Source organism: Oncorhynchus clarkii, chromosome 23 (genome assembly GCF_045791955.1).
Source record: "Oncorhynchus clarkii lewisi isolate Uvic-CL-2024 chromosome 23, UVic_Ocla_1.0, whole genome shotgun sequence".
Taxonomy (NCBI): domain Eukaryota; kingdom Metazoa; phylum Chordata; class Actinopteri; order Salmoniformes; family Salmonidae; genus Oncorhynchus; species Oncorhynchus clarkii.
This window is the reverse complement of record NC_092169.1, coordinates 29,554,109-29,565,768: the sequence shown is the minus strand read 5'-3', so window position 1 is coordinate 29,565,768 and position 11,660 is coordinate 29,554,109. Positions and strand designations below refer to the sequence as shown.

Here is an 11,660-nt window from a genome sequence, read left to right as displayed (position 1 = left end):
CGCCCCCAGGTAGTGAGGGTAGGCAACAACCTCTCCACCCCGCTGATCCTCAACACTGGGGCCCCACAAGGGTGCGTTCTGAGCCCTCTCCTGTACTCCCTGTTCACCCACGACTGCGTGGCCACGCACGCCTCCAACTCAATCATCAAGTTTGCGGACGACACAACAGTGGTAGGCTTGATTACCAACAACGACGAGACGGCCTACAGGGAGGAGGTGAGGGCCCTCGGAGTGTGATGTCAGGAAAATAACCTCACACTCAACGTCAACAAAACTAAGGAGATGATTGTGGACTTCAGGAAACAGCAGAGGGAACACCCCCCTATCCACATCGATGGAACAGTAATGGAGAGGGTAGTAAGTTTTAAGTTCCTCGGCATACACATCACAGACAAACTGAATTGGTCCACTCACACAGACAGCATCGTGAAGAAGGCGCAGCAGCGCCTCTTCAACCTCAGGAGGCTGAAGAAATTCGGCTTGTCACCAAAAGCACTCACAAACTTCTACAGATGCACAATCGAGAGCATCCTGGTGGGCTGTATCACCGCCTGGTACGGCAACTGCTCCGCCCACAACCGTACGGCTCTCCAGAGGATAGTGAGGTCTGCACAACGCATCACCGTGGGCAAACTACCTGCCCTCCAGGACACCTACACCACCCGATGTTACAGGAAGGCCATAAAGATCATCAAGGACAACAACCATCTGAGCCACTGCCTGTTCACCTCGCTATCATCCAGAAGGCGAGGTCAGTACAGGTGCATCAAAGCTGGGACCGAGAGACTGAAAAACAGCTTCTATCTCAAGGCCATCAGACTGTTAAACAGCCATCACTAACATTGAGTGGCTGCTGCCAACACACTGACTCAACTCCAGCCACTTTAATAATGGGAATTGATGGGAAATGATGTAAAATATATCACTAGCCACTTTAAACAATGCTACCTAATATAATGTTTACATACCCTACATTATTCATCTCATATGTATACGTATATACTGTACTCTATATCATCTACTGCATCCTTATGTAATACATGTATCACTGGCCACTTTAACTATGCCACTTTGTTTACATACTCATCTCATATGTATATACTGTACTCGATACCATCTACTGTATCTTGCCTATGCTGCTCTGTACCATCACTCATCCATATATCTTTATGTACATATTATTTATCCCCTTACACTGTGTATAAGACAGTAGTTTTAGAATTGTAGTTAGATTACTTGTTGGTTATTACTGCATTGTTGGAACTAGAAGCACAAGCATTTCGCTACACTCGCATTAACATCTGTTAACCATGTGTATGTGACAAATAAAATTTGATTTGATTTGATTTGATTGACAATACATTTCACATGCTGTTGTGCAAATGGAATAGACAACAGGTGGAAATTATAGGCAATTAGCAAGACCCCCAATAAAGGAGTGGTTCTGCAGGTGTTGACCACAGACCACTTCTTAGTTCCTATGCTTCCTGGCTGATGTTTTGGTCACTTTTGAATGCTGGCGGTGCTTTCCCTCTAGTGGTAGCATGAGACGGAGTCCACAACCCACACAAGTGGCTCAGGTAGTGCAGCTCATCCAGGGAGGCACATCAATGCGAGCTGTGGCAAGAAGGTTTGCTGTGCCTGTCAGCGTAGTGTCCAGAGCATGGAGGCGCTACCAGGAGACAGGCCAGTACATCAGGAGACGTGGAGGAGGCCGTAGGAGGGCAACAACCCAGCAGCAGGACTGCTACCTCCGCCTTTGAGCAAGGAGGAGCAGGAGGAGCACTGCCAGAGCCCTGCAAAATGACCTCCAGCAGGCCACAAATGTGCATGTGTCAGCTCAAATGGTCAGAAACAGACTCCATGAGGGTGGTATGAGGGCCCGACGTCCACAGGTGGGGGTTGTGCTTACAGCCCAACACCGTGCAGGACGTTTGGTATTTGCCAGAGAACACCAAGATTGGCAAATTCGCCACTGGCGCCCTGTGCTCTTCACAGATGAAAGCAGGTTCACACTGAGCACATGTGACAGACGTGACAGAGTCTGGAGACGCCGTGGAGAACGTTCTGCTGCCTGCAACATCCTCCAGCATGACCGGTTTGGCGGTGGGTCAGTCATGGTGTGGGGTGGCATTTCTTTGGGGGGCCGCACAGCCCTCCATGTGCTCGCCAGAGGTAGCTTGACTGCCATTAGGTACCGAGATGAGATCCTCAGACCCCTTGTGAGACCATATGCTGGTGCGGTTGGCCCTGGGTTCCTCCTAATGCAAGACAATGCTAGACCTCATGTGGCTGGAGTGTGTCAGCAGTTCCTGCAAGAGGAAGGCATTGATGCTATGGACTGGCCCGCCCGTTCCACAGACCTGAATCCAATTGAGCACATCTGGGACATCATGTCTCACTCCATCCACCAATGCCACGTTGCACCACAGACTGTCCAGGAGTTGGCGGATGCTTTAGTCCAGGTCTGGGAGGAGATCCCTCAGGAGACCATCCGCCACCTCATCAGAAGCATGCCCAGGCGTTGTAGGGAGGTCATACAGGCACGTGGAGGCCACACACTCTACTGAGTCTCATTTTGACTTGTTTTAAGGACATTACATCAAAGTTGGATCAGCCTATAGTGTGGTTTTCCACTTTAATTTTGAGTGTGACTCCAAATCCAGACCTCCATGGGTTTATACATTTGATTTCCATTGATACATTTTGTGTGATTTTGTTGTCAGCACATTCAACTATGTAAAGAAAAAAGTATTCAATAAGAATATTTCATTAATTCAGATCTAGGATGTGTTATTTTAGTGTTCCCTTTAGTTTTTTGAGCAGTATATATATATATATATATATATAGCACAAAACACACATCATGACAAGAGACAACACGACACTACATAAAGAGAGACCTAAGACAACATCATAGCAAGGCAGCAACACATGACAAGACAGCATAGTAGCAACACAACATGACAACAACATGGTAGCAGCACAAAACATTCTACAAACATTATTGGGCACAGACAACAGTACAAAGGGCAAGAAGGTAGGGACAACAACACATCACGCAAAGTAGCCACAGCTGTCAGTAAGTGTCTCCATGATTGAGTCTTTGAATGAAGAGAATGAGGTAAAACTGTCCAGTTTGAGTGTTTGTTGCAGCTCATTCCAGTCGCTAGCTGCAGCGAACTGAAAAGACAAAAAACCCAGGGATGTGTGTGCTTTGGGGACCTTTAAAACCTCTACAGGATCTTTGGGTATGTGGAGGATGAGGGCTGCAGTAGATATCTCAGATAGGGGGGAGTGAGGCCTAAGGCCACCACCTGTAATAACATCTGCTAAATATGTGTATGCGACATATACCATTTTATTTGGCTATTTTTAAATGATTTTATCTTTGAATCGTGTAAAAAAATGTATATCCTTTTAAAGATTTCTGTGGAGAGAAATATTTGAGTATAAACACGTTTTTTCCTATACTTGTGAAAAATAAAAACGTATCGTAATTTCTTAATAGATATTTGAATATGCTCCTCTCCAGTTCTTGCACATCAACGCCTTCCTTTAAAAACGTGACACGCATAGGTTGTGTGACAGGTCACGTGATGGTAGAGGAGCAACGGGACCAGCCGGAAGGAGGGGTGAGCCGATGTTTAACCCGATTGAACGACTAGTCTATCTAGCTAGCATTCCTCCTTGCCCCTACGCTCAGTTAGAAAGAGGGAGAGAGAGATTTAAAAACGAGGGTCGCAAATTAGAATTCAGAGACGAATTGGATTTGGATGATCAAGGTAACTCGGCTATTAACAACGGGACAGAAGGACTCGAAAAATGGCCACATATACACCGCTGAACCCGAAAGAACTGGCGAGGCGTGTTTGAACGCGACGGAATCTTTTTGTTTCGGTGTGATTTGCAAACCAAACGAGTTTTGGGAATAACCGAGGCCCTATATCCTCGGTGGATTCTTTCTTTTTCTTTTTTTGATGAGGAGCGCAAGATTGATGACCGCTACCTTTAACAAGGCCAGAATAGCGACATCCCCTTTAAATTAAGATTAGACTGGTGCATTTATATGTAATAATATGTAAAACCGTGGTAGTCGTAAATATTGTAAGGTAGTCTTATTTGTTTGTGCAGCGACAGAAAATGGTGAGATGACTTCTCAGAATTAAAACGATTTCATTAAGCTTACGAAGTCAGTGGAGTGAAATGGTTTTAGCTGAACGTGAGCTGATAATAGTTATGATCCGTCCCTGATAAACCAAAGGAATGAAGCCAGGACACATCTTTGGGCCTGGATACGTTTTGATCGGTCTGTGTGTATGATCCGAAGGCTCGCCACAGAAGCCAACATTCCAGTGGATTCTAAAAACCCTGGCCTTTGTTTTGTGCTTATGAACTGAAGTCGGTTAAACCATAAACTATGCAGTAAATCGCCTTCTAACGAAGTATTGTTGGACCTTTTTACTAATTAAGTCTTTATTAGGCCCAAGTAGCCGAGAAGAGTATTTGGTGAGAAAAGTCTAGGCCTTGTGTACAGATATGCGAGTGTTGCCTGTGGAAGCTTTATAGCTGACGACGTTACACATCAAACAAATAGGCTGTAGTTATGTCGCTATTGTGAGGATCAAAGTCCGTCGCAACGTGGTGCAATGTTTATTGAAGGGCTAAGGACACTTGTCACATGTATCTGATTTGCAATCCTTGTATTTTTGTTTCATCCTTGTACCAAAAAGATGTCACGAGCGTAGTCGTATTAATTGTGAACGTACCCAAAATAGTCGGTGTATTATTGGAAGAGGATAGAATAACAATTAATGTGCCCTTTGGAACATCGCCGTTGTATCAACCTTGGGCAAGCTTAATCGATTTACAGATACCGTCACCCTGAATAAAGCTATCGGAATAATTTCGGCAACGCAATCTTTTACTTATGTTCATTTCTGGACCTCAATCGATTGAGAAACAAACATAAGCGGACGAGGAAGTCAAGGCTAGCTTGTCAAGCTAAAGTGAAGGGCTACGCAGACTGAGAGGAAAAGGTGAGCGTCCGCCTTTCATCAGCTGTATAGAAATAAATTCGGCTCGGCGGTGATGTAACCGTACAAACGACCCTAATTTAGACCGATTCAATTTAATGTCTGAACCGTGTTGCTTGGTAGATCTCTGTGCCTTTATTGCTATCATACCGTAGCTGGAAATACGAACAATTTTTAGCTGCGAGAACTAGGCCTAGGCTATACTACGCACAAAGTGAACCATTCGTCAGCCGTTACAGTAGCCGGTTATTGCCTAACCGTGTGATTTCAGAGAAACGAAGGCCCTTTACGGTAATTTGCATAACGTCAGCCCGGACCGTGTGTCGTAATCACCGGGGTGTTTTCATCGTTTCCCTGAGGCCTTTCCTGGTGGCTGTGGAATCTGCCTAGGTTTACCTGCTCTGCACAAACAGGATGTGCACTGCTGCCTGGATTTAAAGCAATAGTTGAGAGCTGAGGACATTCATGCACCAGTCGGTTGGACTAAACTGGTTGAAAGTGCTAGTGATAATAATAACACTTTATTGCTGAGTTTGTTGCACAATAGACAAATATCACTAAAGGACTAGTAACATACTGGACTTTCTGTATAGAGTCATAGGTCTTCCCTCAGTCCTGAAGACATTTGATCTATAGTCAGGGGCTTAGTTCATGGCTACAAATCCATAGTCAATCCATAGGATTGTTATTTTTTTTCATGTGAGAAGGTCTTCGTTGCGTGTCTGTCCGCCGCTCCCAAAATGGCCTCCAACATGGCGACCTCCGACCTGTCCGAGACATGGAGGAACTGTTTCGAAGAGGAGCTGATCTGCCCCATCTGCCTGCACGTCTTCTCCGAACCTATCCAGCTGCCCTGCAAGCACAACTTCTGCCGGGGCTGCATCTCCGAAGCCTGGGCTAAAGACTCCTCCCTGGTCCGCTGCCCTGAGTGCAACCACGCCTACAGTCAGAAGCCTGCTCTGGAGAAGAACCACAAGCTGTCCAACATCGTGGACAAGTTCAACGCTTTGTCTGTAGAGAAGGCTGCCTCGCCGGTGCTGCAGTGTATTCTGTGCCGCCGTGGCCCCCCACTCCCGGCTGTCAAGGTTTGCCTGCGCTGTAGCGCCCCCTGTTGCCAGAGCCATGTCCAGACACACCTGCAGCAGCCATGCTCCGCCCTGGGACACCTGCTGGTGGAGGCTGAGGCAGTCAAGGCCTGGACGTGTCCTCAGCACGACGAGTACAGACTGTACCACTGTGAGGCAGAACAGACAGCCGTGTGTCAATACTGCTGCTTCACACGATGCCACCCCAGTCACGGACACGGAGTCACTGACGTGGAGCTACGCCGCAACGATATACGGGTAAGACTAAAATCTGTCTTTTACACACACTCCTTTGATTTAAGAACAAAGCGGCTCAAATTGGGGATAAGTGTGTGTGTCGGACTGTCAGTCCTCGAGTGTATGCATTTTTCCAATTGTGATCCAATCCAACCCCCATTCTCATCTGTTGAGAGTGACAAACAATGAGGGGTCTAAGCCAGCCTTATCTCCCCAGCACAGGTGCATCCTCGCCTGGGACCGCCAGCCGGGAGAAGGGGGGGTTGTATGGAGGGGGAGGAATGAAGTGCGATTCTTCTGTGGTAGAAGAGGAGGAATGGTTGTTTATGGTTTCCTTTTTGTTTTCTTGTGATGCTCTTATTTCCTGGGTTCTAGAAGGGAAAGTTGTGGTTGGTTTAAAAATGACCAACTATCCCCAGGTTGGGGATATGAGGGGCTAGTCAGTCATACAGGCTTTTCTCCTGACTCATATTGGTGACTACTTCTGGCCTCTGACTGTTTTATGGCTCTGTTAATACTCTGTGTGCATTAGCTTGTTAGTAGCCTACTCTCTGTCTGTGTTTTTGTGTGTGTGTGGGGGGGGGGGGGGGGATCAACCACATTGGAATGGTTAGGAAGGTTCTTGTATAATGAACTACAGTGTGAATTCCTGTCCTCTGATTTTTTGCTGTGACTACCATCTCCATTTTTGTAATGAGTGACTCTGGGAGCCTGAAGTTAATGTACTGTGACAGTGTTACTGCTTAAGTGCATCTTGTGTTGGTGGCAGAGGGGGTAGAGATGCTCCCCATGACCTCTCCACCATGGTCCCCAGCTCCACCCCACCTCCTCAGGGCATGACTGACCTACCTCCCCATATCACTCTTTTCCACTGCGGGTCCTGGTGGAAAATATGTTAGATATGCCATTTCTATCCATCAGTCACCCCCCAGTACCCCTTAAAGGTACTGAACATCCCCCATCATCCCTGCCCCAGGATTCTGCTCTGAGCCTGAATCTATCAGCATTCAGGTGACAGACCACTACTACCGTGGGCATGCAGGAAGATAGTATAAGAGCAGTGTCCTGCCCTACTTATAATCTTTGCCCCCAGGAAGTGTAATTGTGGCGTGGCACTCTGGCCAAACCAATCTGGGCATGTGTGTTGTAGCCGTGCCAACACCAGCCCAGAATAACTAGTGTTTTGACAACAGTACCATGAGTGGGAATAGTGTATGTGGTGTTCTGAGAAAGGAGGAGAGAAGAGTATCTCTCTCGCTCATTCCTCATTCACCAGAAATAGCGATTGGTTGCCATGACAGCTCCCTCCCTCAGATAACTGTTTGTTAGATGGAGACTAAATTGGCTGCCTCAGCCACCCAGAGGCCTGATGGCGTTTCTCTTCTCATATGATTTTATTTGTTCAGCTATGTATGAGGAGTTATCGAACCCAACTATTAATGACATTACCATTTCTCTCTCTCAGCAAAATCTATTGCGGCAGCAGGAGAGGGTGGAGGAGAGAGTTCAGGACATCGATGAGCAGCTCTGTAAACTCGACTCTGACAAGTGTGTGGTGGAGGTATGTCTGATTTCTCTCACAAACACTCTTTCTTTCCCACACCTCAGCCAGTGAGCACAGGCTGCACACTCACATGCATGTATACCGTGTGTGTGTGTATAACGGTGTGTGTTCTCTCCTACAGGATAGAGTGTGTGAGCTAAAAGAGGAGGTGCGTGTGCAGTACCAGCGGATGCAGCACTTCTTGGAAGAAGACCTGTCCCGAACACTGGAGGTTCTAGAGCGGGCGCGTTCTAGGTTCTGCCAGGAGAACGCGGGCCAGGTTCTAGCTCTGGGAGAACAGAGACACGAGGCCCAGAAGCTGCTCAGCTCGGTCCACACGGCCTTCGGCAAGGCTGAGGAGCTGGGCTTCATGAAGAATACTAAACCTGTCAAGATCCTCATGGAGAGGTGAGAGATGGCTTATTGCACACATTACAACTGTAGTCATGTTACAATTGTCATGATACACATTACTATTTTATTTATTTAGAACAGAATTCCAAACTCCTTACATGTCTGATCCTGTCATAAAAAGATATGTAACAGGGAGACAGAACCGGAACTATATTTTTAATGGAGCGCTAATATATCAGGCTTGTTGCATACATATTTGTGTGTTGCAGGTCTCAAGCGTGCGTGGGAAGTGCGCTCCCTCCCTACAAGGTGGGCAGTCTCAACTCTAAGCTGTTCCTGTCAGAACTCTCCAAGAGGGAGAAGAGCCTACGGAAAACACTGGAAGGTAGGATCAAGAGAATCATCTTTACAGAATCTTCACACCTGTATCTGATTGTTTGTTGTTAGATCAAGGGAATTCATATTTAGCTTTGTAAGTCTGATCCCCCTCTTTCTCTACCTCTCCCCCCTCCAGCCCCCCTAGCCCCTCCCTCCTCGTTCCTCCAGTCCGTCCAGGCGTATCCCAGTGGCCTTGGCTCCGGGGCAGAGAAACGCAAACACTCCTCTGCGTTCCCAGAAAGCAACGGAAGCACCGGGAAAACGTCTGCTTCCGGGTTCAAGGACTCCTCATCCAAGCAGCCCTACCTAGGCCCAAACTCTGCCCCCGGGGAGGGCCAATCCTCCAATCAGCAGCCTCTGGTTCCCTGTGGCTCCTCCCACATGAATGAAAATGGCGGAACAGGAAGTGGAAGTGGCTCTCTAACAAATCACCATTCAGGGTCTGTGTTCGGTCCCTCCCACTTCCCCCCTGCTGGCGGTAGCTCCTCCCATACTTCTCAGCAGGCAGTGCTCCCCCAGTATGGCGGGCGTAAGATCCTGGTGTGTACCATGGATAATTGCTACTGCTCTGGGGTACCCTCTGTGTCGGGCCACCGCGGCCACCCTCCCTACCCACGTTCAGGCTCCTTTCCCTGGGTAAGCACCCAGGACTACCCCCCTCCCCCTGGCCTGGCCTCTGGAGCGCCAGCCATGCAAGGGCTGGCTGTCAGAGACTGGATAGATGCACAGCAGACGCACAGACACACAGACTTCTATGGCCTGTATGGGCAGCCCTCCACCAAGCACTATGTCACCAGTTAACACGCATACATGCATTTATCTATACACACACATACTTCTACAGGCAAACAGCTCTCTACTAAGCACTACGCTACTAGTTAAATAAACGCATGTCTACATATGTAGACAAACACAGAACCTACATACATACAGGTACACACAGACATTCACTTCTACATGTTATACGGACAGTCCTCTGCTAAGCACCATGTTACGACTCGTATAGATGCACTTACAAGCACTCTCGGGGGCAGGGTTGACATGTGTTCGTTTTCTCTGTCAGACACACAGTGTACTGTATGATGATATACGTGTCTTTGTGCAAAAACTGTTGACGCTGAAGCACTTCGGCTCGACTGAAATGTTTTAGCGACATCTCTTTCCCCGTTGTAGTGAGATCGATAGCCTTATGTTATAATTATTTTCCATGTTTATTGAACATGGTCTGATAACTGTAAAGAGAACAATGGTTTATTACTGTTACAGCTCTGGTTTTGTCTCCTCTCCTTGCTGAGTTCAGGGATGTACTGTGCAGCTTGAACACACTCGCTCTTCCAAGTTCTCTTCTGTGTGTGGACTGGGACCCCCTCCCATGCACTTTGGGGGGGGATGGGGGTGTGTTGGGATTTCTCTCTGTGTAGAAGTTGCTCTGTAGACAGATCTAGGATTAGCTACCCTCCCTGTAGACACAGGTCCAAGATCAGCTGACCTGTCCCCCAGTCCTAACCTTAAACATCAGTGGGTCAAATGGCAGAACCTGTCCTTAGATCAGGGTTTTGGGGCAACTGTAAACCTACTTCATTATGGACCTTCTTTGTTCCCATTTATCCAAATCCCATCAGAGAGGGGATCCGACCCCCTTCCGTTGTGCTGCCAGGCTTCCCATCGGATTGAATTCTTCCATCTGAGAGAGCTCCTTTTTTTAAAGTTTTATTAATATTCAGATCATGACATGAGTGATTCCCATATGGCATATGAGTAATCATACCATATCAGCAGGTATCATGTTTGTCTTGAAGACAATTGGACTCGTAGACAGGATGGTGGCTCGGCGAGCAACTACATGGCCTGGACTGTACTGGACAGACCAAACAAATCAACTCAAGCATCTGGGAGTGTGACGGTGACTATGCGTTAATAATGTACTTCCTGCAGGGTGACGTCACTTCCTTTTAACAAGCACACGCTCTCGGCTTCCTGTTTGCAGCTGTAAGCATGCGGGGAAGAGTTTTATAAAGCACTCTGGAATAAAAAAAAATAAAAAACAAGAAGTGAAAAATAAAAAAGATGAGTGGAAGTAATGGTTGAGGTTTTTTTTCATGAACTTTTTCTATGAGAAACTGGACTGTTTGACTTAAGCATTGGTTTTAAAAAATGCTGGAAAGGAACTGTTACAAGAACAGTCAACCAATAGAAGAAAAAAATGGGAAACTTTTTTTTGTAAATATTTTGAAATGAAAAATAAAGGACGTCAATTGGAGGGTTCCAAATAAATCAAGGCATTTAAGATACTTCCCTCCATTTCTTGATCACAACTCAAGTCTCTTCCTCTTTTCTCTTGTCAGCCTTTATTTTCAGATCTGTGAAGTAAATAGTTTTACTTACTGATACTGAACTACACTTCTACGTGAATGTGGATGCTACCATGATGGTGGATAATCCTGGCTGAACCGTGAATCATGAGTGAGAAAGTTAGACGCACAAATATCATACCCCCAAGACAACCTCCCACCACTACAATAACAGGTGGTGAGCATTTTGTTTTTGGGGGGGTTATGATATTTGTGTGTCTAACTTTCTCACTCATTCACGGTTCATTCAGGATTAACCATCATGGTAGCATCCACATTTATGTAGCGGTGTTTAAACATATTCTTATTTACATTAAGTGACCCCTACATGATTTACCGTTCATTTATTTTGGGCACTAAATAATCTGAAACCACCAAAACACACAGCAAATGCATCCAACAAATGTGCAGTCACAAGCTTGATCATTGTGTGCTATGAATATGGGACCAAATACTTAACTTTTCACTTTAATACACATATGTGAATTTGTCCCAATACTTTTGCTCCCCCAAAATGGGGGTGAATATGTACTAACAGTGATGAAATTTCTAAAAGGTTCACCCAATATGCATGAAAATACACTCATTAAAGCTGACAGTCTGCACTTTAACCTCAGTCATTGTTTGATTTCAAATCTGAGTATAGAATCAAAATAAAAGACAATGCTTCACTGTG

At 46.3% G+C, this 11,660-nt stretch overlaps 1 protein-coding gene across 1 annotated transcript; it reads left to right on the top strand.

Annotated features, from left to right (window-relative positions):
- The first annotated feature begins 3,072 nt into the window (after positions 1-3,072).
- Positions 3,073-10,948, top strand: LOC139381367 (E3 ubiquitin-protein ligase TRIM8-like). The gene is made up of 5 exons (XM_071124840.1): positions 3,073-6,379; positions 7,824-7,919; positions 8,044-8,309; positions 8,525-8,640; positions 8,770-10,948. Exons 1-5 carry the CDS (start codon positions 5,777-5,779, stop codon positions 9,432-9,434), a joined length of 1,746 nt encoding a protein of 581 aa, XP_070980941.1. The 5' UTR covers positions 3,073-5,776; the 3' UTR covers positions 9,435-10,948.
- The last annotated feature ends 712 nt before the right edge of the window (positions 10,949-11,660 follow it).

What these genes read in the sequence shown, in the direction of transcription:
- LOC139381367 (XM_071124840.1), top strand. Translation starts at nt 5,777, where the DNA reads ATGGCCTCCAACATGGCGACCTCCGACCTGTCCGAGACATGGAGGAAC. An exon ending in CTGACAAGTGTGTGGTGGAG is followed by an intron (nt 7,920 to 8,043) that starts GTATGTCTGATT and finishes TCTCTCCTACAG; the next exon opens with GATAGAGTGTGTGAGCTAAA. An exon ending in CCTACGGAAAACACTGGAAG is followed by an intron (nt 8,641 to 8,769) that starts GTAGGATCAAGA and finishes TCCCCCCTCCAG; the next exon opens with CCCCCCTAGCCCCTCCCTCC.